This window comes from Triturus cristatus, chromosome 11 (assembly GCF_964204655.1).
Source record: "Triturus cristatus chromosome 11, aTriCri1.1, whole genome shotgun sequence".
Lineage (NCBI taxonomy): Eukaryota > Metazoa > Chordata > Amphibia > Caudata > Salamandridae > Triturus > Triturus cristatus.
In genome coordinates this window covers 397,713,612-397,741,131 of record NC_140594.1, presented here as the reverse complement: position 1 = coordinate 397,741,131, position 27,520 = coordinate 397,713,612, and the positions used below count along the sequence as shown (strand labels likewise).

The window sequence follows — 27,520 nt, the reverse complement described above, 5'->3', positions numbered from 1 at the left end:
ACTTGATAAAGTCCAGTGAAGTCCAGGAGCCGTAGGTCGAGTCCCAGAGTCACTGGTATTTGAAATTGTTGGGTGCATATTGTATCCTCCCCGTCGCCTCCCCACTCCCAGGTCATCTCCGCCCGTCCCCCCCCCAGCCATGCTATGAATCCTTATGCCAGCCCATGGGTCTCACGCGTGTTATCCATTCTGCCGCTCTCCCGACAACGACGCTAGGACAGCCTGGCATTCCATGGCTATTGTAGTAGGGTCGGGTTTCTCTCTGCTCTCTGTTGGGCAGTGACTCCTCTGCCCCAGTATCTTCCCTTGTGGGGCTCCAGAATCTCCTCTCTCCGAAGCCTCTGCCGAAGGATTTTCGATTCCAAGGATGCGACATGTCTCCAGTAGTGATCGAAGCTGGTGCAATTTCCCTTCCCACAAAGATCAATCGGAAGGGGTGGCCCCAGGAGTATGCTACCCCCAAGTTCCGTAAGTGTGAAGTAGCTGGTCTAAAGTCTCTCCTTTTCTGCAGGGTGATTATTTCCAAATCTTGATAAAGGAGGAAGTGTGACCTTGGAATGTAATAGGCTGCTTATCGCATGCTATCTTTAAGATCATTTCCTTCAGCTGAAAGTCCGAAAGGTAAGCTAGTATATCTGGTGGTGGAGCTGTGGAGCACTCGGTCTTTCCTTATCTCAGTCCCTGGGGTGGCCTCCAAGATGTCATTGAAAAGGTTTCTCAAGTAGAGGTAGATGTCGGAGCCTTCCGCCTGAGATGGCACACCCTTAATTCGAATGTTATTCCTCCTGGACCGATTCTCGAGGTCTTGGGTCTATTTGTTGTTCACACAGGCGGATCACCTCCTGTTGTAATTGCTCCACCTCCTTGTCACCGGTGTGTTCCTGATCCTCTATACTCACCATCCATTCCCCTATTGAGTCCACATTGCATCTAATCTTTTTAATGTCATTAGATAGCTCCACTCTGAGGCTTTGCAGGTCGTCAGGCAGCGCGGAGAACAGTGCATCTAGAAAGGAACGTGTAACTGGGTCCTCCGTTGCTTCTGTGTCTTGACCGGGGGGGTTGCCTGTCAGCACTTGGCCATCTCATCCCGATGCATTGGGGAGCTTGGTCAGCATGTCTTAGTGTACGGTCTTTCTTCCCCCTAGCTGAGGACATATTCAGGATTGTGAGTCACCTGTTCTTTACACGCTCTTCTGTCGCAATTTCGAGCTTTCACCCCTTTGTCACCACTGTGTGGCCTATTTAGGCTTGTGGAAGGGATCTAAAGTGTACCAACACCATTTAACCCACATTTTGTGGCCCTTTTTCTATGTCGATCTGCTGGTGTGCACTACTATTAGGCCCTTGGGGTCACCATACCAGTCTCTTGCTCCACCGCAAGCTGTTGGTGTGGCAGTGCTGCTCCACACCATCTCCCGTTGCCTGTGGGGGCCCCCTGGGCAACTGCGATTTCGTCCCTGGTTATCTGCTGAGTGGCTATATCCTGGCTAGTCTCTTGAGAGACTAATGTTCCTGGCCACAGACATTGGGCGCTGCTCTACTTTGTTCTCAGCGCTTACCCCTTTTCCTCTCGTGGCGGGTGCACCGTCATTCGGGGGCGCAGCTTTCCCTAACCGCTTGCTGATTACTCCTGCAAAAGTGTGTTGTCCTCATGAGAGGCCTGGGTCAGGCGGGCTTGACCTACCTCCCTGCCAAGAGGTGCCCACGGGGTGCGCCAACCTTTGCGATCAGCTCCTGTTCAGATTCTTGGGGGGGACTTCACTTTTCGCACCCCCTTTGGCCTTCTCTGCCTCCAGTTGTCAGGCTTTCTTCTCTTAGCCACACCAACTGTAGGGTGTCCCCAGGGACACACCGTCTTTTTCCAGGCTGAGTCCGCGCTGCAATCAGGCAAATCTCTCGTCCCGCTTCGGTGCCGCTGCATCCGGTATCGGGCGCGTGTCTTTCTGTCTCTTTATGACTCTCTGCAATCTGGCGTTAACCCTCTGCGGCCCATTCTTCTCCCCTCGGGGCCAGACCATTGGCTGTCTCTTCAGGTCCCCTGGGGGGCCCGCCACCGGGGCCTGCTTACGCCATCTCGGTTCGTCGGGAGGGTGGGGGCCTGTTCCGATGTCTCTGGGCCTCGTTTGTTGATGCCTCTCTGGGGCCTACAGTCATCTAGGCCCTCCTCCCGTTGGGTCTCTCTGCCTTCTGGGCCGCGTTGTATAGGGCGGCTTCAGTATCCCAGAATCTCGTGCACCGCTGTCCCAACTGCTCACGCGGGGCCTCCGCCGCACTCTCTCCAAGTGCGGGTGCCCGCTCGCGCTCTGCCTGTTCCGCGGTATCCGATGCTGCTCTTCCATGCAGCCTAGGACTTGGGCCACGCCTTGGCATTTTCCCTCCGCTCACCTCCTTCTCCCGGTGGGGTCACGACACGTTCCGCCAGGCTCACGCATCTGTTCTCCAGCCAGATCTTCTTCAATTGCGATTGGTGGTGTCTACGCTCGTCCCAGTGTCTAGTGGCGTCCCGGGGTGCTTGCGTATTGCATTAGGCCGCAGCCGCCATTTTACACCACTGGGCCCATCGTCTTCGCCAGCTAGATGCCGTTCCAGGTGGCGATCACGCACCGATTTTGCTCCGATGTTGCCCCTGGCAGTTGCTCTTTCGTCCGTTCAGTTATGAGGTTTCCTGGGCGATCGAGATGTCCACTGTAGCCGCTGCAGGCGGCTGGGAGCGGGGAGGCGAGAAAAGTACGTCTTACCTGCTCGCCATCTTGGCCACGCCCCCCAAAAAGTCAAATTTTTAGAAAATAGCTCAGCTAGGAAAAACACTTCTGAGCCACTCTCCTTCAAGACACAGGTCTCCTAAGAATGGGAGATTGCGTAACCCAAGAGGATTGCATATCTCACTGTGGTCACTTACTCCAAGAAGACATTGTACCTTGAGAAAAAACAAGGCATGCAGAGACACATTAGGATTCAATGGGATATATATGCTCCTACTCTGACAGTGGTATTTTCATGAGTGTCGCCTGTTAACAATGTTACATCATTTCAAAACGTTGTGTCCAGAAGAGCTGTAATAATATCTTGTTATGAAACAAGTGAGATATACAAAAACTTTAGAGACCTTACAGTTTCGCACATAATTAAAGCCTATTGTTCTTCTAGTTACTGCAATGGACATATGTTTTGCCAGCAATGGAGAATTTTCTGGTTCCAGTCACCACCAAAACGGTTACAAAACCATTTATCAGTGTAGCAGCAGACACATCACACCATGTGACACACAGTTAGTGTGTCAGCATATTCAGGGGTAGAGATATTCCTGGCTGAGATTGTCTGGCCTCAGGCAGGACGCTCAGCCAAAGAATATAAATCTTCCTTTCTGGTAAAGCACTTTGTTTGCATCACATACAGATGATGAAATGCACTGGATGAAAGCACAAGGGAAACATTGAAAGCAATAGCCCTGAAGAAAAACACAAGAGTTTTGCCAAGCTTGTCAGAAGCCCTCAAAGAAATGCTTCCCAATTCCAAGGTTTCAGCCCCATCTGGCAGCAACAGTATCTGCATTAGTCAAAACAATCCTCTCAGCATAAAAGGCAACTAAACAGAAGAAGAGGTCTTCAGCATCAGCATGGAAGTCCATGAAAACATAAAGCTGTGTATTTGCCTCACTTCCACTCCAATTAAATTACAAGGAGGATTTCAAATTATCTGGAAGAGTGGCAAATATAACAAAAGACAGATGTGTGTTGAGTATTGTGCAGCATCGGTACACCATGAACTTCAAATCCTTTCTGCTTGCGGTCACTTGAAAAAATTAGCCTTTATCAGACCCAGCTGCGGTAAGCAGTCCATGATTCACTGCAGAAGCAAAAGGTCAAACCCATTGCTTTGCGAGAAAGGCAAAAGGATTTTTTATTCAAATTTCGGGTTAAAAAAAAGGAGACAACTGGAGTACAAGCCCAGTCTGGAAAAAAGGTGAAAAAGGGTAAGTTCATGATGGTATACTTGCATTAAATTTCCCCTCATAACCACCAGGGGCACACAAAGTGCACAATAGAAGATCACTTCAGGGGGAGTACTTCGCTAGTTATAGTACAACAAAACATCAGCTTTTTTTGCATATTGCGATAGGCAAGAATCATTACCAACGTAACGTCATGCTTATCAGGGCAAAAATCTGCACCAAAAAAATTTCTTCAAGTGCTTGGTTTTGGCTGCAGCACATCTCAGAAGAACGAAAATGTTAATAAACTTGAACGCAAGCTCTTTTCAGAAGGCTGAACAGGGATTTAAACTATCAGAATACTGCAAGATCTGGAACACTAGATAAATCTCAGCCATTCCTCATTATTCCATTTGTAAAGGGTACAATACGTGGGAGCGGTATCGGGCAGGCAGTAATAGTGCCTAATTTGGACCGGTCATCTCTTGGCACACCACTCTACCACAATGCCCGTCAGTGTATGAGTCTCCTGTATCAGTGACTGGATGATTAATGGTGCTGGAGATTGGTGAATTGGGAGGGTAAGCCCGGACCATCTTGTAAGGCTCCACAGGCTCTGTTATGTTGATTTATTTTTATAATGTGCACAGCTACCCAAAAAGGGTTTCCCAGCGCAAGCCTGAAAGGAACCCTGAAAAAATAGAAAAACAGCAACTTGGAACAGCAACTGAAAATTGTGTTGAAATGAATCCTGTTCTTCCAGAACTGGCCTATTGTGAATGACAGTTTATATATACAGTGGTTTCACTTATACACCCACATCGGCAGCTTCAGAGACCATAAGCTTCAAAACATCCAGTTTTATCCCTTCAATCTTTTGTTAAACAGGCCAGTCCCTCTAGCACTGAAGTTCTTCAACCCTTCCTTCATGCTCAAACCATCTTCCATGAAAACTCCGGCTAGTACTGGTCAACCTTGATGGTGTGCAGTTTATGGAGTCTCTGAACTTCTAACCGATGTTCTTCACAACACCTTTCACCGTTCAGTTGGGCGATCTGCAGACCTATTCGCAAGAGAGTACAAAATGAAATGCTCAGCCCTTTTGGAGGAGCTATTTCTTTATGCCTTCCCCTCTTACCACTAATACTGAAAGTCATCATCAAGCTGAATCATTCAAAGGCCAGGTAATCTTGATTTTGCTAGAATGTCCTCAACAGTGGTTGTTCCTGCATCCATGCCAGATGTCCAAAAGGCTACATGTTAAGTTGCACTGTAGACCCGAATCCCTTCCCCAGATTTTAAGGCAGGATCCTTTACTCTAGCTTCCATTTCTTGCCTTTACTGCCCAACTCTTCAATTCTCCCAGTATGAGCATCTGCATTTTACATAAGACTGAACAGAATATTGAGAGGCAAATGTCTCATGCACCCTATTTTCATGCATGTTTAAATTGAGGAGGTTCTGTATCTAGTATGTACAGAAAAAACATGGAGCGAGATTCCTTGAAGAAAAACTGTTACTTTCCCTCCAGCCCTTATCTAAATTTGGCCTGTATTTCTCTATTAAAGCTCACTTTGCCACTATTGTGGGTTGCAGAACAGGTCCTTATTAAGTGCACTTTTTCTATTCAAGTGATTAAGCGTTTCTTTGATGGCATTAGTGTTTCACTTGGTATGGAAAACTTCTTCATGGGAAATTAATTTCAAACTTTCAAAGTTGATGTGTCCCTCCTCTGAAGCCATTGAGAACACCTCCTTTAAGCATCTCTTGTGGAACGCCCCCTTCTTATAGTTCTCACCTCTTCACATACAATCAAATTCAAGGGCTTTGTTCCCAGAAATGATCCTCAGAACTGGACAATCCTCCACATGTGACCTTCATTACTGATCCCATGTTCCGGATTATGCTTTATGATTTGGAAACCATGCTTACAATGTTAATCATCTCAGAAACTGGATGCACTTCTTCATATGTAATTGTAAACACAACAAAGCCTTCAGAACTTGACAAAGTGTTCCAGACGAGTTTTCCAAAGCAAGATGCTGTCCTGCAGGTGAGACTGTCAGAAAGTACTCCACACACAGACCTATTGCTTCAAGCGGGACCTTCACAGCTATATTCCGAGGAAGGATTTCACATCTGCACATAATACTCCAGGTGAGCCCTTAGGTCAGTCCCCCCCCCCCCCCCCCCACCCTCTTCTCCTCCCAGTCAAACTTGACACAATGTACCAAATATGGTTTCCAGAACTAAACAACATACAAGAAATATTCTCACAACATTTCAAATACAGCATTTACAAGTGGAACGGTGCTCTGGTTGAGGCTTTCAGATTTGGGCTCAGAACTCAAGATGTGGTCTCCAACTACATACAATATTCTAGGTAGCAATTTCAAAAATGGAAGCAATAACTTTGAAGTAGGCTACAGAACTGGACACAGTTCTGCAGATGACGTCTCCAGTTTTGACCACAATGCTTCATCTTAAACTAGGCTCAGTTTTTACGATATGGTCTTATAGACTGGGTGTAGCGTTCCAGATGTGGTTCTCAGAACGAGCAATTCTTCAGATGAGACATCCAACTTGATAAAGCACTGTTGATAAGACCTTTCGAAGTGGAGTAACTATCCACATGAGCTCTCCAGAACTGAACTCTGCTGATATGTTCTGTGTTTTAATATTTGATATCTGTGGCTTTGATATTTGACCAGAAAATGTGGCAAAACAACTAAATCACATGTGTTATCTTTCTGTACCTTACATTTTAAGAAGTTAAGATTCTCTAAAGTAAATATTAAAAAGAAAATGTATGGCATGCTGTCTATTAATGTCCTGGTTACATGTTTGTAGACCTGCTCGTCATTGCCTTCTGATTTCTCTAATCCTCACACATCACATTGTTCTTTGTACAACTCATGTTAAGTATCTCTTTCTAAAATAAAAATGTGTTCTGTAAAGTGTCTCCTCCTCAGCCAAGTCTGCCATAAATCGAATTCTTAAAATGTAAAAAAGTTGGCTCAATATAATAAGCACTTGCCTCTGAGATCTTTTTGTGACATGACCCGCAGTCCTAGTTTCTAATCTTGGGCTGATAAATCTGCTCACCCTTCCAAGGTTGGTAACTTGTGATATTGCAGTTGCAGGCACTACATTAAGTTCAGGTAATTATAGCTGGAGTCCTGACCTGCAGGGCAAGCCAACAGATGTGACCTGTAGTTGGTACTGCGGATGAGCTCTGGCCAGTGTTGTGCCCATTGGTAACCAGACCTTACCTCGACTTCTGGTTGTTTTCTCCCTCAGTACCTCAACATTCCTGATAACCCAAGAGGGCTCTTTTCTTTCGGTGTGTCACGATCCTGTCGGGATAATGAGGATTCGTTTTTGAGCATCAGTCGTCCCCTTAGTTTTCATTGCTGAGTCGAAGCAGAAGGGTTTAGGAGAGGAATATGGTTAAACTGAGATCGCTATTTCAGAGTTCCTATTGTAGCTCAGTCCTTGTTATCCTAAAGGCTTGTCTTGTTCTTTCCACTCCTAGGAGCTGTACCACTCGATACGGAACGAGAAGCTGGAGTGGGCCCTGTAAGTCAAGCTTCATTACTGTAGTGTCCAGTGTGGAGAGTGGCTGAGGCTTGGAAGTGCCTTCTAGCTGTAAGCGCCACAAACCTATGACCTCTGGGAACGACTTCGAGTGCAACAAAAAGCAGAAGTCAGAAACTAGCTGGGATACCGTTCCTTGAATATCTTGTGAAGGCAGCAGTGAGAGCTGTGGTGGTGTCTTTTTCTTCTGGGTGGATTCAGCCTCTGAATGTCCTGTGGAAGTAGCTTTGGCTGAGTCCCATTGGAAGGAGACATACTAACTGAACGTCCTGTTTAAGCTGCAGTTTGGAGCTTGTGATGTAACCCGCAAGACTGGGTTGTGTTCCGCTGGATAGAGTTGTAACTCCAGAAGTAAAATATAGGCATAATTGGGCTCAGGGTGCCCTTAAGGCTCCATAGGCCTCGAGGGCCCTGGGGCTTCGTTCCATAGGAAAAACATTTCATCTCAGAGAGCTGTGATTTGTAGGTTTGCCGCCTGGGGACCGGGATGGAGTTGAAATCATTGACTGGCTAGTGACAGCTGTTGTGTGAGCTGTGCTTTCACCTCTTGGATGGAGCTGTAATCAGTGAGCGGTTAGTGAAAGCTGTAGTGAGAGTTTTGAAATGTTGTTTCACCTCTTGGACAGAGTTTTAATCAGTGAGCGGCCAGCGACAGCTGTTGTGCCAGCTGTGGGCTGTTTATTCACCTCTTGCATGGAGCTGTAATCAGTGAGTGATCAGTGAAAACTGTGAGCTGTGGGCTGTGCTTTCACCTCTTGGGTGTAGCTGTAATCAGTGAGTGGTCAGCAACAGCTGTTGGGTGAGCTGTGCTTTCACCTCTTGGATGGAGCTGTAATCAGTGAGTGATCAGCGACAGCTGTTGTGTGAGCTGTGCACTGTTCTTTCACCTCTTGGATGGAGCTGTAATCAGTGAGTGGCCAGCGACAGCTGTTGTGTGAGCTGCAGACTCCGCTTTCACCTCTTGGATGGAGCTGTAATCAAACATTGACTGACCAACGACAGGTATTGTGTGAGCTGTGGGCTGTGCTTTCACTTCTTTAATGGGGCTGTAATCAGTGAGTGGTCAGTGAAAGCTGTAGTGAAAGTTGTGGACTGTTATGTTTTTTTCTCTTGGATGGAGCTGTAATCAGTGAGTGGCTTGTGAAATCTGCAGTGAAATGTGTGGTTTTGTCGCCTCTGCAAAGCTGTAATTAGTGAGTGGTCTGTGACTGCTGAAACTAAAGATGTTTGTTTTTTCACCAGGGATGAGGAGGAAGCGAGGAGTGCCCTAGTTCCCAAGCTGGAGACTTCCTACTCCTTCAGCAGAAGGAGGAGCAACCCATTCCATGATGTGCCGCTGCCGGACCCCAAGGCAGAGACTTACAAGCAAGGGGTCCTGTCCCGGAAGATGCACGCTGACATTGATGGCAAGCGGAGTACGTACACCCTTTCTTGTAAACTGTGCACTACTTATGCTAACTATCAATGTAGGGGAGGGGAGGAGTGCCACTACAGAAAGATCTCTCAGATTAATGCCGGCCGTGGTGACTGCTTTAAAGGGATAATCACACTCCGACCCAGGCACGGTCTCCAGACTCGCACTCCGTCCTCAGACTAACACTCCGTCCCAACCCTGGCATGGCCTCCAGACTGCTACCAGGTCTGAACTCCCCTTTCAGCCTCTCTAGCTGATCTCTCCAGGACAGACCAAGATCTGTCCTCTCCTCTTTCCTAAGACCAACTCACCATAACGCACTTTGTCTTTATCCGTTGTTGAAAACCACTCTTCCGTCCACAAGGCATCTACCTCAGGCTTTCCGTCTTGTCTCCTCCATTCTCTTTGCCGGCTATCACTCTATTCCTTCTTTACTATTTAACTCTCAGAACTTTGAGTCATCCTTACTATGTCATAAATCAGTTGAATGGACATAATCCCTTCAGAACAAGACTATTGACTGAATGAGCTCAGAGTGAGCTCCAGTCTCCCACTAGACGGCGGCTGGACCCAGCCGGAGTCCAGGAGGTTTGGATGCGATTCAAAATTCCGTATCAGCCATGATACAGCTTTCCTGTGCCTTACTTATATTTTCTTTTTTTCAGCACCGTGGGGGAAGCGGAGTTGGAAGGACTTCTATACGATCTTGAAGGGAACCACGCTGTGCCTCCTGAAGGTAAGTACTTGCATTGCCTTTATATGCTATTGAGTTGTGCTACTCCTTCTGGCTCTGCTCAGAATGAGGGTACCTGCTCTTCCATGTCTGTAGACATTACCAGCAGCTCTTAAATTAATGTTTTACGAAAGAGGTCATCAAATTCCAAAGATGTGGAAGTTATTCAGTAACAAAAATGGTGCTAGTCATTGATAAGTTGAGGTGCCAGACCAAGTCCTGCTGCCTTTGGTTTTGCAGCATGAATCTTTTCTAGATTCACATACTGTGCACGATTCTGTCATGTAATGGTTTGGTCTGGAATTGTCTTTTTTCTAGTCCCTTCTTTTCCCCCCTTTTCTGGGTGTCACCCACCTTTGGTGTCATGTCCATTCCTCTGTGACGTCCGATGTACACCCTGAAAGCCTTTGAGCGTGGTTGTGATTTATAGACTCTATTTTTGCTGTCATTGGGGTAGGAAGCAGAGATCGGAGCTCCATGACCAACGAAGCAGAATCAAAGAGAGGCATAGACTGAACGAGTTAGCAACCGAAAAACAGGTAGAGACACACCATTGACCAGGAACGTTGAAGAAAGAGCAAAAGTAGCAAAGAACACCCCCCAAAAAAAAGGTTGGCCTCGTGGGAGATCTGACCGTGTGGACCGAGAATGTACCACCATGGTGTTGGACCCATTGAGGAAATTGAAGAGCACCCCCTTTAAGTTCTACCTCAAGTGCCACTACAAGTTCACCCGAAAAGACAGTGACAAAGTCTGCAATCTCTGCTTGCTGAAGTGTGTGAGGCTAGTACAGAGTTTCAACTTAGGACCCTCAAGTTCAGAGAAGAAGAGAGGTGACAGCAGTATGCAATGAGGCAGGCACAGCAGAAGCAAGCCTCCCTCCGAGACCTCGGTCTGTTGAGCGATGGTGAAGAAAACCCTGAAGAAATCAAGGTGGCACAAGCGGAAGGGTCTGACATCTAGGAGACAGTCATCAGCCCTGATAAAGAAAAACTGCTGAAGAATGTACAGAGGACAAGGGCAAGTAAAAGGCTTGCACCGGTAACACCACAGTGGGACAAAGGGGAAGACTTCAGACTCGAAAAGCCTGAAAACCTCCACAACATGGAAACCCTCAACGAGCAAAGGGTGGCTCAAGCAAACAATGCCCCACTAGTCCCAACACAAGGACACTGCTTGAGTCAAGCCGTCCGACACTGGTTCGATGCTGAAAAGCAGTCAAGATCGGGGAAGTTAAAGGAGTCCAAACAGCCCCAACTCTGAAGAGGAAAATGCCACTGTCCCTCAATGCAAACAAAAGGCACTCTAGGTCAAAAGAAAAAGGAAAACAAGACTGGCTCACATCTGATGTGGCTGTAATCCCCAACAGAAGAGGGATTGCGACAAATTCCTGAAGAGATTTCGGACCCCAGCAAGGCCTGTGGAAAACAAATGGTAAAAAGAGAAGTAAGTGCACCTCTAACCACAACTTCATCCGGACCACAAAGAGAAGAACAAGAATCTTCCTTCGACGGAGAGGAGCAGTATCAGCAGGGACCTATCCAAAACCTCAAGACCACAGAAGAAGACTCGCAAGACCAGGATACGGATTCTTCGGAAGAGGGTGTCCACTCCTTTCCATCTAGGCAGCTGACAACCACTGGTTACACCTCGAAAAAGGAGAAGACCAGGGTCAAGCTTCCTGTTGCAGACCATTGTGTGCTCACGGAAGCAGGCCAATATCTCCCAATGCTCCCAAGTATCCTGGACCAGTGGAAGGAAGTTTTAGAGAGCCAGCCTCTTGCAAGGCAGATATTCCAAGAGTGGAAAAAAATACAAACCTTCCTCCCAAGACCCAGCATATAGCAAGAGCAATGCAGTGGCAGATTCCTTCATCAGAGCCACAGCAAGGAAGCAATCTCAAGCCCCAACATCATCTGGTTCTTCATTGAACAAAGAGAGCAAGAGGGTGGATATGATGGGGTGAAAGACAGCCGCCACCCATATGAGGATAGCAAACTCTAACTCACTCCTTAATCAATGTGGTCATTGGCAGTGAGAGAATATAAATGAGCTAATGCAGCACCTCTTTGACCCGTACAAAAAGTGGGCAAAAACGGTTATTCAGGAGGGTAAACCCATAGCCAACACCTGTTTTAGACAGGATGTAGCCGATCGAGCAAACAGATAGGTGTGTACAGGCACCTCCCTCAGAGGGCATGCTGGGCTGCAGGTGTCGGGGTTGAACCAGGAAGTGCAGTTGTCAGTTATAAACACACCCTTCACAGAGGAACATCTGTTTGGCTCAGCAGTATATGACACTCTTCAGCAAATAAAAAAGGGCAGTGCAACAGCATAGATAACTGAGAAAGAAAAAAATTCCTGGGAGCAAGACATAATTCCTCGGAGGCCAAAGCATGCTTAATAGTTAAACCTGCCACTGACTGAACAAACTCGCCTATACCAGAGGGGGGCAATCTCTGAGGGTGAGAATTGAAGTGAAACTTGGGCATGATGGGCTCACGCATCCCATTAATTTCACATGTCTGGCTCAACATGAGGCCAATCCAAGAGTGACTCCAACATCAATGATCACAAGCAACAAGAATTAGAAAGGACCTAGTTTTTGTTAAAGAAACGGTACAGAAAGAAATACAATGGTGGAATAATTTGAGAACAACACATTATGCAGGCCTTTCAGTGAATCCAACTTCCTCTGTGACCGTTACTACAGATACGTCTTTCACCGGTTGGGGAGCACACTTGAGAAACCTAACATTAGGTGTCTATGCAAATCAAGGGGGCAGTAATACACTTAAATGTGATATAAATTATAGTTTCCTGCCACTGAAAGCCTTTTATGCACAGGTCAATGGGAAAACAACACAACTACTATGTTTTATCCCACGAAGGAGTGACAAGGTCACATATGCTGCCCAGGTTAGTCCAGGCCATTTGGAATTAGGCTACCTGAAGACACATAACCCTAACAGCCATACACCTGCCAAGCGTACAAAATGTAGAGGTAGGGAAGCTAGGCAGCTGCAAGCTAAAACAGACTGTAGAAACTGTTTTCCATGAATGGGACTTGCCAGAACAGGCCCATTTGCAGCTCAAGAAAACACAAAATCACGTTCAGATAATTTAGTTCTCGGACCTGGTGAAGATAGATCAGAGCAGGGTAATGAGACTGACAACTGCCCACCACCTATTAACAATACAGGAAAGATATACTACTCAGAACCAGCCAACCTCAGCCAAGTGGTTTGGCCCCTGAAGTCTTGACGTTCAGACTCCTAGCACTCCCTAAGAACAACATGAAGGTCCTAACAAAAGCTAAAGGTCAATGCAACATAAATGCTATATTGCTAATTGAAACAGGTTTGTATGCTGATGCTGCACGGAGGGGCTCATAAAAAATTGAACAAATGACAGTGTTCTTTAGACACCTAACACACTTGCTAGATAAACATCTCACTGACAGATCACTGAAGGTCCACCTAGGAGCCGTAGAGGCCTACACAGGAAAAAACGTCTTCAATACTCCATAGATGTGGGCGAGCCAGCAAATTATCAGGGCGTGCAGAGCCAAGCCAAGGTTCTGGCTCAGACCTTAGAGCCCATGCACGAGTCAAGCTCTGAAAATATTTGCTATGTAAATCATACAATAAACAGCACGTAAAATATTATAAAGTCTCATCAAAAAAAAAAAAAAACTGGATATCTTTAACATTTTTTTGTTTTTATATATAGTGCAATATTGACTTGAAGGTTGAGCGTTTTACAGGAGTACCAGTTACATTACATAAGGTCACACACATTGTTGATAGGCATGGCGAGATTACGTGATGTGCCCAGAATCACAGTATGTGGAGCCGACGCCGAGACTTAAACCTGATTTCCCAGTCCTACATTTGGCAGCTTTGACGGTAATATCACATCCTTGTTAGAGGGAGAGAGGCAGGCAGAAGCCACATGGAAGCTCAGCTCGTTATTGGCTGAGGTTCCAACAGGACTTCGAGCTGAGTCAGAGCCAGGCTTCAGTCTTGAGCCTGGCTTGAGCTTTAAGTGACTCTCCCACCTCTTATACTTCAGTCATCAAGAGGCCTAGAAGGAGCTAAGAGGATAGCGCCACAAAAGTCAGCATCCACACTTGTGTGGAATCTAACTTGGTGCTCTCTCATGTAATAGCTGCTCAAATACATTCAGAAGGCAGGACTCAAACACCTGAAACTCAAGACAGCCATCTTGATATGTATCACCTTACTACATAGGGTTACTACAAGCATGTACAAAACAGGAACCCTATCTACAGATACATATCGTGAGAATGAATGGGGAGAGGAGTTGGCCTAACGGCTAGGGCGGTCGACTGCGAATCTGGGGAACTGGGTTCGAGTCTCGGCAATGACACTGAACATTCTGTGATTCTGGGCAAATCACTTAATCTCCCAGTGCCTAAACAAAAAATGAATGTGTCCTCATGTAAGGCAACTGGTGCTATGTAAAGCTCTCTGATCCCTGATTCGGGTCAAGTTTGCGCTATATAAAACTCTGTAAAAAAAAAAAAAAAAAACACAAAAAAAACACAGTTCCTCCTTAATGTCATTTCACATTTCCATGTTAATCAAGCTATTCAGAGACCTAGGATTCTCCAACAACCAGACATAGGCAAAACCGGTCCTTCATTCTCTTGACATGAGCAGGGCATCCACGTATTACCTGCAAGAAACACAACAAATCAGGAAAGGGAGCCAGTACCTCATTTACCAGCGAACATAGGCTTACCCATAACCAAGGGAATCATTGGACGATGGATAGTACAGAAAATCCAAGCATGCTATAAAAAGGAGGAGTAGCACTGGAAGAGAAGAGAAATCAAAAGCTGACTCTACAATGAAAAAGAGAGCAATACTTACATTCTTAGCCAACATTTCATTGCAGACCTATGTATGGAAGCTACTTGACCATCCATTCATACCTTCACAAAACACTATTATGCACATTCAAGCAAATATAGAAGCACGGGTAGGGACAAAAAAAAACACCTATTTGCTATCACAAAACTCATTTCACCCAGCCTCCCAAGGGAGAGGAATACCAGTGCAAAATCAACGTAAAGGAAGTGAATCCAGAAAAGATTCACACTTCAAAACGAAAGTTACTTACCTGTAAGAGTAGTTTTGGATCTTGAAGACTTTTTTGGAATCACGTCCAACCCTCCCATCCCTGAGAAATTACATGTTTTTGTACACGCAAAGCACTGAAGAGCAAGCTACAAGATATACAGGAAGCCCTAGTATGTATCAAAGTCGCCATTGGGGAAAACAATATAAAGATGGTGACCACCCTCAGGGGCTGCCAGGACATACATATGACGTCACAGGGGCAAGGACATGATGCCAAATGATGGTTGATGCTGGCCAGGGAAGGGAAAAATGGAGAAAAGACAATTCCGAACCCAACCACTAGATGGTGGATTAATGGCCCAGCATGTTAATCAAGAAGATTCTTCAAACCGCAAAACTACTCTGACAGGTAGGTAACCATTTCGTTTTTCAAGTACCAGTTTCTTCTGTGGAGAAAATGGAAGACAGAGCAGGGATTTGTAAAAGCCACAGCTTAGGCCAAGAGAATGGAGAAAGAATCCAGGCAGTTGCTCAGTGGAGAACTAATAAGCAACAGCCTTTTTAAGAACAGGGCTTTTGCTCTATAGCGGCAGCTGACACTTCAATCTATGGAAGTCTTTGCATTGTGGTCTCGTGTATTTGAAAGGTTTTCGTTTTCTACGATCCTTGTAGCCAGCTGGCACACAGATTGCTGGACAATGAAAGATCAGACGCATTAATAATTAAATATAAATTCTGTAAAAAAAAATGATTGTGCCGTTGCTCTCCGATTCATCCTTATTCTGCTGTGTTTTGCTTTGAAATGCACAACTGCTTCGTGACTGCTTTAGAGAAGAATACATTATAATTTATCATGTGTGTGTAGCTTAAATAAGTCACACTGGTAAAAATATACCAACAATAATTGCAACAACATACCCTGCTGTCTAAGAAAGCATTTTTCCAAACGTACAGTCAATGTAAAACACAAAAGCGCCAAAGAATTGCTTAAGTTCAGTGTATTTAATTTCATATACTTGAAACAGATCAAAATGAATTTGACAAAAGGAAGGTACAAAGGTTGCTCCAAGGAAGAGAGAAGAATGGGTGTGCTCGTGATGGGTAGGGAAAAGTGAATAGTCACAAATATTCAGAGTTTATACATTTTTACGGCTTTGGCAATGGACTGGTAAAGAGACCAGTACAGAAAGGCCTGTCCCAAACAAATCATTTATAACATTTTTTTATATACTTTTTGTAAATGCATAAATGCAACATCAAGCGAAGGGGATGGGGTGTGATACAGGCCGTTAGTGGGTGGGGTGCGTTTATTTTTGGTATTTTTTACCAGTCTTTGACTTATTTAAGCTACACACACATGATAAAGTATAATTTATTCTTTTCTAAAGCAGTCACGGACCACTTGTTTCATTACTGCATTGTACCCAGGTCTTGTGACGTTTATTGGGTTACCCCATTAATTTGTAATGGTTGAAATGCACAACTGTCATGATAGGCCATCTACACTCTTCTCTTTGTATCAGCAAAGAACTCCTGGGTGGGTCTGATGGTGGAGGGCCAGGAGGGTAAAGGCTGAAGGTGACGAGAAATGAGAATACAAAGAAACTAAGACCGTGTGCATGTGTGCTGCACAGGACCTCAAATATCTTTTTGTTTCTGTTGCTGCATTCAAAGTTTGGTCCCAATCATTCTTCCTTGATGATTTGCAAACACTTAGAGGCATACGAAGCACAGCGAGAGGGTAGAAGCGGGTGAGGGAGATGAGAGGCGAGGAAGGGGAATCTGGATGTATGCAAGACGTGGGAATAATGGTATGGGACCATAGTCACCCGAGCCATCCACAGTAGCAAGGTATCCCTTTTGGAGCCGATCATTCAATGGGGCATGAGAAAGCTGTGAAAACCCCTGCCCCCTGTTCGTTGCCCTTTGTAGTGAAACTGGGTGATATTTGTTCAAAGTCAGGCAGGCACCATCCTCTTGAACCAGGGTGTGATTTGTCCTAGTGTCGCTTACGATAGATACATGGTTGAAACACTGGTCAGGTGAGGCTAGAGTTTTCATCCGATCCTTGTGTTGCGTGTGTATGCAGACTCGTCCCGTGTGTGGGTGATCAGAGTCCAGATGGTCTCTTAGCTGTTGGCAATGCTATGGTGACTGAGTGTGCTGATTTTCTTTTCTTTCAGTTGCATTTTTGTTTGCATATTAACTCTTCTTTAGATTTTATTCATTAGTAAGTAGTCAATTAGATAAATTAGGCTTTATCTATTCGAAAGTAGTACTTGAAGCTGACGACTCCATTGACAGAGATTTCTACTACTTAAACTTCCAACCAATACACAAATACAGAAACAAGTATACGTTAAACATTTTTATTTAATTCTCAAACAAACAAACCTACAAATACACAAAACACGTAAATTTAATGGGAAAGTTGGGAGTGTTTGAAAATGTGGTTTTATTTGCCATTTCCTATCAAAATTCTGGAAAAAATGGTCAGCAAATCCCTGTCAAACTATCTGGAAGAGAATCAGTTGCTGGACAGGGACCAGTTTGGATTCCGGCCTGGGCATGGGACGGAAACTGCCTTGACAACAGTGATGGACAGACTTCGTATGCGAGCCGACAGTGGAAAGTCTTCAGTTTTGGTGCTGTTAGATATGTCGGCCGCGTTTGACACGGTTAGTTATGCCGTACTGTTGTCGAGACTGGAAGGCCTAGGGGTAAAGGGATGCGCCCTGAAATGGATACGCTCCTATTTGGCGGGCCGGCAACAGGCAGTTATGCTGAGACCCTTTACCTCCCCCTGGTCCCCAGTTCGTTACGGAGTACCCCAGGGCTCGGCAATTAGTCCGATCCTTTTTAATGTCTACCTAGGCCCACTGATCCCCATTATAAAATCCTATGGGATCGAAGTGGTCAACTACGCGGACGACACTCAACTGCTGTTTTCCCTTGAAGGAGAGCATGCGGTCCCTATGAGCTCCTTTCAAGCATGTATGGGGCAGGTCTCAGACTGGCTGAAGACTAACTCCTTGCAGCTGAACGCCGAGAAAACTGAGCTATTGCATTGCCACGCTGCCAGAATATCTAACCTTCTTGTGGACGAGTTCAGGCTCAGACCAGAGGATGCCCCTATAGAAGCTGCCAAAACAGTCCGCAATTTGGGGGTCATGATGGACGAAAATCTCCAGATGCAAACTCAGGCCAACAAAAGAATCAGCACCTGCCTCTCCCTGCTGAGAGCTCTTCGCCAGATTCTCCCACTTCTACCAAGCAATGCGAGGCCCTTAGTGGTCCAGAGTGTTATTCTGAGTAGACTGGACTACTGTAACTCCTTGTATTTGAGTGCTCCTCAATACATTGTGCAAGGGCTACAACGAATTCAGTCCTTGGCAGCTAAATTGGCACTGAAGCGACAACGCGATTCCTCTGTGCTGCAGGCACTGAAGGATCTACATTGGCTGCCTGTGAAAGACCGAATTAGCTTCAAATCCCTAGTCATGGTCTACAAAGCTCTACACAACATAGGTCCGCTACCTCTGCGAGAGCGCTTCTCATGGTATGCACCAAAAAGACTCCTCCGCTCCACCAGTCAGGGACTAGTACCCGTCGCCAGAACTAAACTAGCAAGGATGGGAGGTAGGGCCTTTGGCACGGCAGCCGCATGTCTTTGGAATAAAATTCCCCAAGAACTGAGACTGGCCGAATCCTTGTTGGGCTTTAGGAGAGGCCTTAAAACTTGGCTATTTGCCAAGAGCAGACAGTAATTTCCCTGATTAGCTGACCGATCGTCCGACATGCTCAACACCATCTCTATCTCCAAGCGCCAGGATACCCGTTGGGTGACAGCCGCGCTATACAAAAGAGTTATACAATACAATACAATACAATTTGTAAAAGACTCTAGCATATGACTGTCTTTTTTTTACTCCTAATTTATGTGCTCATTTTGTCAGCACATACCTGTGCTTAACTTAAGGCCATCAGTCATCCATGCTAGATTCTGTTTGCCGTGCTTTCACTGCTCCTAGAAATCAAGCTAAGGATACCAGTGTTTTTTTGCCCCACGTTTAAATTCCTTCACATTTACAGAAATTTAAAAATGTTACACTTTAGAAAAAAATATATATATAGTTTATTAATTTTCTAATATTAATGTGTCAGTAGAAGGCTACATTTGTGTTTAAGTACCGCGGGGGCTATTCTCCCTCGCATCTCCAAATTGTTTGACTCTCAGAATACTTCTTCTTTTGAATAATTGAGTTCTTTACTTCCCTCTGACCCTTGACTCTCGGGTTCTCTGCACATTCCTGACTAACACGTTTTTACAAACCATGCACAAACATTGGTGGGACAATTCCCTTAACATTTCTTGCCCGTGCCACTTGAATACATCACAAGGACGTACTCGGCATTCCATTTTGTGACATTTATATACACCAATAGCACAGTAAAGAGGTTAACTTTATATGGCATCTTAGAAAATTGCTGTGCACACAAAATGTATCATTCAGAGAGACAGCCAGAGCATTTGTGAGTGCCCGGTAAGGGTGTTATTGGGCATATCATTTTAGATTCAATAAACAATGCTTTGAAGGGAATGCTCCCTGTTTGATTAAAAAAACAAAATACAAAATTCTTGCTTTGTCATTCCAAAGTTAACCCCTTTTCTTTGTCCCTGCTTCCAGATCTTTTATCAGTAAGACTTTAGCACCAGACATACCCATGCAAAACAATAAAAGAAAAGTTAGCTTTCAGTTTCCAGGTCTCCCCTCCAAACTACAGTGTAACATCGCCTTTACAGAGCATCAAAATGGAGCATTAGAATAATTATATGGGATTGTGCTAAACGCCCCACAACTGTACACAGTGAACGTTGCTCTGCTGCAAAGTGCACTCGCTTAATCAGAATGGGCAGCCTTTTCTCTCCCTTGCACAAGTACCTCTTCCTTGTTCTCCTCTATGTTACTGTCTCCTGTTGATCTGGGAGGTGCATTAACCTTGTATTGTGGTCTCCATCTTGTTCTGGATCTGAACTGTCACATTTGTGCTCAGGAGGAGTACCGGCTGGACTACCAGTGCTCTGAGGAGGTTATCAGCATTCACCACGCCCTTGCGGAGAGAGCCAGCAAGTACAACAAGCGGCCCAATGTTTTCCGCCTGCAGACTTCTGACTGGCGCATCTACCTCTTCCAAGCAGAGTGAGTACCACCTGAGAGCCTCACTTCCCTTTCAGATGTTGCCTAGAGGCAGGAGAAGCAAAATGAGGTGGAGCCAAAGAGAGGATTGGGCCACTGACTAAGTGCTGTTCTGCTTCCAGGTCCAGTGATTATCTGTTTGTGTTCAGAAAGAGGGGTGCAGGTTTAATGGATGAAGAGCAGTCTGAGAGTCCTGGTGAGACGAGGAGATGAGCAAACTCCCACCTGGCCCATACACCTCTTTCAGGCCAAGTGACACTACCTCACCATTGTCAGGTTGGTGGTGTATGGATGGGAAATGTGGAAGTGCAACGGGCATAGGAGACGGAAACACCAGGAAAGAGGTAGAAAGACAGTAATGGAGGAAGAGGAATCCTGTATAAGAAATGGGAAAGAATAGGAAGTGATGAGGGGGTGATCATATGGAGAAAGAACTGCGGAAAGGGGAGTTGAGGAATAAAAGATGGAGGCTCTTGCTTGAACTAGGAGAGGCGAGAGGTGGTTGGGTAGTGGATTGGGGATGATAAAAGAAAGTTGATCAGAAGCACAGGGTAAATAATGGGAAAAGAGTCAAATGGAAGGAGTGAGGTGGACTAACGAAACAGCTAAAACTGAAGTAGGGGCGAGTAGAAAATGCGGATAAAAAGGGAGCGAGGAAGGTAGGAGAATAGATCAGGGCGCAAGTCGAGAGTGGGCAGCGGCCCTGAACTATTGTTGGACATGGCACAACTTCCCCATATGTTCCAGCAGATGAAGGAGATAAAATGTTCACTAGTGAAATCAAGGTGTGCTATCACATACTTTTTTAGTGTAGTCTCATACCATGTTTTTCCACCACTCCTGCCACCATCCCTTTAAGTTTGAGAAGTGCCAAGGAGGGGTAGTCCTCAAACGCACTCACCCGAGCACCATTTATCCGTCCTTCACTGCAGGATGAGTGAGGTGCTTTTGTGCCTGAACTCCGGTTAGAAAATACCAGCAGTTTCAAAATCCATTACGCTTTAACTCTGGCAAAAATTACGCCAGAGCGAAATTTTTATTAGTGGTAGTGTGATCGTGCGTTATTTCCAACATTTCATATTATGCCTGTTATGCGAAATTACACCATTAAGATAAATTGTGTAATTTTCTGCCCGTTCCGAGAAAATCCTACCACGGGTGCTTGGGAACAACGTGAATGAAATTAACGCAAGCGGGTGCTGCACACCTCATGTCTGATGTAGCCCTATTTTTTAACTGCAAAATGCACACTTGCGTCCATAAACCACGCAGGGATGCATTTTGCTCTCAATAAATAGGGATAAACGCTGGGTTTGCTGTTCATCTAATTTCCTGTAATTTTCCCAAAATGTAACTTTGAAGTTACGCAAATTTCACATCCCCTAGCATGAATGATTCATTCTTTTATAATAATAGTAAAAATGTGCTCTTTCTAGAGTTTTTGTTTTAATAGCTAGCACTTTATTTGTATGCAATGGTCATTACCTCATTTAACCTGATGCTCGTTTCATGAAGCTTGAAGGAGGAAAAGACATGGTTGCCAATTCTGAGATCTGAACCTCTGACCATGAGGCCATACAGAGCTCATCGTTGAGGGCTTAACCCACTCAGCTTTATTAAAACATGCATTATTACGATGTAACTAGCAAGCAGAGAAGAAAATAGGGGTGAGCATGAGAGTTGTATGAACGTATCTAGGTGAGGAGGCCAAGCACTTCCTTGGTGAATCCATGCAATAGGAGATTGTCATAGACCCATTCCAATGAAAGGTAAGGGTCTAATAGGGGTGTCGGAACACCTCTAGTAACCCTTACCCTGATGTCATTACACTTCCCTCATGCTAATTAACTCCCTAAATCATTTGTTAGGACTTGTGGCGTGAAACAGATGGCGAGAGAAGCAGTGAAGCCTAGGGGGTCGAGCAGCCGAAGGGTGATGGAAAAGTTAGGGAGGTAGATGGCGTCGAGAGAGAAGGCAGGAGAAATGTGAAGGAGATGAATAGAATGGCAATAAGTGTAGGGGGGTCAAAGGAGGTCATGGCAGTCACAACTTCCTCTAGTCATTGGCGGTGCTCATACCATGTATACCTTATGTCAGGTATGCTATGTCCTGTACTTTAGGCAATCCCTCCCTTCTAGTCCCCTTCCAAGTCTGTTTATGGGATATTGGAGACAGATGGGGGACGAATTTATTAGAAGACCCCTTAGAAAACGATTTAAGAAGCTGCAGTTTTAATTGGTTCCACTGGACGCCGATAAAAAGCAGAAGCAACCTGTATATTCTCTACTATATTCATTTTTAATAGCATGGGTTTAACTTTTCACATACGAATTGGACGTTTGAAAGCAAAACTATTGAGAACAGTGTCATTCACAACAACACCGGTTTGTATATGTAGTTGCTTTGCTTCATTTAATTCAATGCAGTTATCTTTAATTTATATTAATTTATTTATTGCTATAGCTTATTTATCATTGTTTTTCATTATGAGTATGATCCAAGTTTGTGTACGTAGTTAGCACATCCAGTGCTTTAAGTGAGCAGAAAAACTTGGGGGGAGGTCTCTAGACCGGGTGTGGCCAGAGTAGCATAGTTCATGTGAGAGGGGCGGTTAATGTAATAATGGGTGTGACAAAAACATGTGAACTAGAATCCTGTGCCACACTGCATGAGCTGTCCTTTGGTGCATATTGCAAAGTGAAGTGATGGGAGGGGAAGAATGGGAGATGCTACTCATTTATCTAATACCGAATAAAAAATCTGTGCTAATAAGCATCTGTAAATCCCATAGATCTGGATTGCTGCACATGCATGTTTTTGTTTTGTGATGTGCTTGGGTACGCTAACAGAAAATGCAGGTAGTCTCCCTTTATGCACTAGTTGCTTGCAACTTTTTTCCCACCTTGTTTACTGAAGTTCCACGATCTGCATGTCTCACACTTAATCTCCTTTCTTTCCATCACTGTCTTTTCACTTTCTGCATGCGCTTTCTTTAATCTCCTCCACTTCACAATTCTACTCCTCTCCACACACACAAACCCGTGGACGTCATTTAGGGGTCACCAGCCAGGGGTTGCAGCTGCGATCCCTGGCTTGCCCCTCATAGCCCCTGTCACTGCCTTTGCAACCCCTGCTCTCAGAGATGGCAAAATCAGTGCCAGGAACACAGTGGCAGCTCGTTCTTATGGACATCAGTTGTATTCTGTCAATTCGTTTTTTACAACCTCGTAATACCAAATCCAATTTTTTATATATATATATATTTTTATATATATTTTTTTTATATATATTATATATTTATTTAATATTTTTCACTATTAGTGAGTAATAAAAATGGAGTTCAAATAGCCTCCTTGGCACCTGAGGTAAGTAAGAAATGCTGTTATATGTATGTTGTGTGCATGCTTGCGGGTGTTTATGTGAGTGTGTAAGTGTGAATGTGTGTGAGTGAGTGAGTGAAAGTGAAGGTCAAAGAGCATGTGATGTCACTTACTCTACCCCTGGTGATTTGGTGAATTGACGTGCCGTGCATTCACAAACCTTGGATTTTTTTCTTTGGCACTGCCTAAAACAACTGTGCACCCTCTTGACACACTTTCCCATAGAACTGTAATTGCGATTGGCAAATACGTGACCATTGCTCTCTGCACTTTGCATAGAGGCTAAGCATTGGATGAACCTGTAGCGTGAACACATTCATGACCCAGTGACAGGCCCTGTCAGAAACTTGCACTGCTTGAAGCCTCAACTTGACCTCTCAATCATGCCCCGTCTGAATCACCAATCCACACCATTAACTCCTCAGAAGCCTAGAGGCAACTCTGTTCACAGTATTCTGTATACAAGACTCATATGTCATATGTTGAAGCAAAACTACAAAAACATACTCCTGGAAAAGAAATTTCACCTCAGAAATAGGAATAGGGACACATAGACCATGCAACATAAAACACAACCTAGGAAATGTAACAAGGACTGCCTCGCTGACTTCAATTAAGGACCTTTAGTGATGCTGCACACATTTTTGATAAAGAGGTCAGTGTTTTAACATATGCATGATAAATTAAAAGACTACAAGTATAAAAAAGAAAACTTGCTTACGTCTAAACGTTGTGGGCATATGCTTGTAATAACAAAACTAAACATAGCAGCATGTGTCCATCTTGCACAAGTACTGTAAATAGTCTTTCACTGTAAGAAAGTTCCATCATGACTGCTACATTTAGAACCAACGTGTTGGCCATGTTGGAATGGTGAAACAAAATCATTCCATAATGGTCTCCTTGTTTGGAGGAAGTGGCCATGTGCGATGCGGTGTACTGCAGAGATTAAATGAATGGCAAGCAAGCGACTCGTTAGCATTGCCTGAAGAGCTGTAGTATCCTCTTAAGAAACATAACAATAAAAAGAGGAGAAGCAAAGAAATTAAATGAGAAAATTGAAAACTAAAGGACTGGCCATTCAGCCTTGACACTGAAGCGCACACATTGTTTCAGGTGGATGTACACGTCATCAGAAAATATTATAATTTGCAGGGCAAGAGAGTCAGTGACTGATGTGGACAGAAACTTTAACCCATGCAGTACGCTTTTGTGAATGGAAGCAGCCTATTAATGGCACTGGTCTGATCCTTCCCTACAAAGGTAATCTGTGGCCTTTCATGTAACAAAATACCTATCAGCAGGCTTTAATACAGAGAAATAGCAATTCACCCTTAAATGCTTAATAACTTTAACATATGCTTTTCACAGTCACTATGTCAGGCCTCCTGTGTTTAGCATAACATTTTATAATTAACAGATCAGATCTATGGCACTGGAAATATTTTTTCCTAGCTAAACCAATCAGGCCTCTAGCGTTGTCATCAATGGCTTTTCACCATAATCAACAGAGGCCTCCCACTGTACTGAGCTTAAGCTTTCTTCACAAGGTAACTATAAGGCATATAGTCCTAAAATTACATAGTATACAAAATGACAGTTGGCAAAGCATCCCTCGTGGACGTTGTCTTATAGGATTGAGGCGAAGAAGTTTTGGAAGGCCTGGCCCGAGCCCGTGTGGGCGCTGTGAAATGACCAATAACACCAGCTGATGTTGTTCGGATGGGAGATGTGTTTGATTGGAGAGAAAAACCGAGTGCCGCAAAGTCCTTGGTGAGGGATTAAGCTTTGGTTCCGGGTCTGCGATATCGACTTCCAAACCTGATGGCGGAAAACACAATCTAACAAAGGAGTCAGGCAACATGCACATTGCACACTGGAGGAGTAGTCACTATACCTCGTGACTCGAAGACTTCTTTGAAGAAAAACAACTTGTAATCGTCTGAGCCCAACACTAGATGGCAGGATAATGCTAAGCAAAGGAATCTACGGCACTATGCGCTACACATAGATGATTACAGGTTAACATATTCCTTCTCCTAGGAGGGCCTAACAAGGATTCTGACTGTGCAAATCTATTCCCACGGTTTGTCAGAGGGAGTAACCAGCACCAAAATCCTTGCCTAGTATGGTAATTTGGGAGATTGCTTTTAACAAAATACCAATCTGTAAGCTTTCATACAGAGTGAAAATTTCTACCTTTAAATGCTTATTGACTTTAACTTGTGCTTTTCACAATCAATATGTCTTGCCCACTGCTTTTATCATACCTTTTCATTTTAAACAATAAGGCCTATAACTTTTATCATTGGTTTCTTACCATAACAAAGTCAAACCTACTAATTTGGTCATAAGCCTTACCACAAGGCAACAATGTAATGTAATTACAAAAATTTACAAAATACAATTGTGAAAACAATACAAAATCCCTCTTAAAAGCACCTAATGAGTATTACGATAGTGCAAAGTGTCTATCCCCATGGCATATTCAGGTGTGTCAACAACACCAAAACCCTTGCCTACTATGGTAATCCGTTGAATTCCATGTAACAAAATACTAGCCTCCACGCTTTAGCAGTGTACTAACAATCCACCCATAAAAGCCTATTGCCTTTAACACATGCTTTTTACAATGAGTAAGGCCGACTTGCTTTGTCCTTAACATTTCATTATCAATAGATCACACTCAATGAATCTGACATAACGTTTCCCAGTGAACCAATAAGGCCCTTACCTTTTACCAAAAGTGTGACACTATAGAGACACAGACCAACTGAAGTGTACATAAGAAAGCAATCATCTGGCATAAGTACCGAATTACAGTTGGCAAAATAGTATTACCCCTCCCCATCCCCCCAATAGGGCCTAACAAAAATCATCACAGTGAAATTCTGCTCCCCTGGTTTGTCGGAGAGGGTGACCAACACCAAACCCCTTGCCTGCTATGGTAATCTGTGAGGTTTCATTTAACCGAATACCTTTCTATGGCATGTAACATAATGTGATAACAATATACTTTTAGAGGCCTTTCGGCTTTACCATATGCCTTTCACAATTAATAAGCCAGGCCTACTGCTTTTGTAATAATTTTTCATCATAAACAGGCCAGTCCTATGGCATCTGGCATAACCTGTCCCTGCACAACAATCAAGTCTATAGCTGTTATCCTTGGTTTGGCACCATAAGCAGCTCAGGCCCTCTGTACTAAGTGTAAGCTTTCCCAGGCTTACAGTCATAAAATTGCAAATGTATACAACATTACAGTTGGCAAAGAAAAATACTGTCTTTCCTAACAGGACTTGACAATGATTCTCACAGTGCATAGCTTCTATACCCATTGTATGTCAGAGGGGTAACCAGCACTGACATCCTTACCTATTTACTAATCTGTGAGATTCCATATAACAAAAACCCCATAATGCACCATTAAATGCCTATTGAATTTAGCATATGCTTTTCACAATCAATATGCCAGGCCTATCTCCTTCATCATAACTTTTCATTATAAACGATCAATTTATAGCCTAATCATTGGATTCGAAGCCTTTAGTGAGCGTAAGCATTTCTCAAAGCAACCATCCAGCACACAGTGATAAAAGTACAAATGTATACAGAATTACAGTTGGCAAAGCAAAATACTATCGCTCCTGAGATTGCCTAAAAAGGAATATTGTAGTGCATGTCTTCTATCCACAAGGTTTGTTCGGGTGGATCACTAACACCACAACCCTTGCCTGCTGGGGTGATCTGTGAAATTCCATGTAACAAAATACCTGCCCACAAGCTTTAGAACAGTGTAATAACAATCCATCCTTAAAAGCCTATTGTCTTTAACATATGCTTTTCACATTTAGTAGGTCAGGCCTACTGGCTTTATCATAATATTTCATAATAAACAGATCTAACATATGAAATATGGCATGACATTTCCTAATGAACCATTTAGCATTGGCTTAACACCTTACCCAACACCTGTCTATTCAAGTACACCTAAACTGGCATCCATGATGCATACAGTTATAAACTGACAATATTTGTAGAAAAATACAGCTTGCAAAACAATATACAGCGCCTCTCAATAGGGCCCAACAAGAATCATCACAGTGAAACCCCTATGGGTTTGTCAGAGTGGGTGGCCAACGTCAAAATCCCTGCC

At 44.3% G+C, this 27,520-nt stretch overlaps 1 protein-coding gene across 1 annotated transcript in view; it reads left to right on the top strand.

Annotated features, from left to right (window-relative positions):
• LOC146784284 (uncharacterized) overlaps positions 1-27,520 on the top strand; it is a 356,736-nt gene that overhangs the window by 260,569 nt on the left and 68,647 nt on the right. Inside the window, exons 10-13 of the mRNA XM_085635400.1 lie at positions 7,470-7,513; positions 8,774-8,946; positions 9,611-9,681; positions 19,842-19,987. Of these exons, the coding sequence (XP_085491526.1) occupies positions 7,470-7,513; positions 8,774-8,946; positions 9,611-9,681; positions 19,842-19,987 (434 nt within the window). The remainder of the gene's footprint in view (positions 1-7,469; positions 7,514-8,773; positions 8,947-9,610; positions 9,682-19,841; positions 19,988-27,520) is intronic.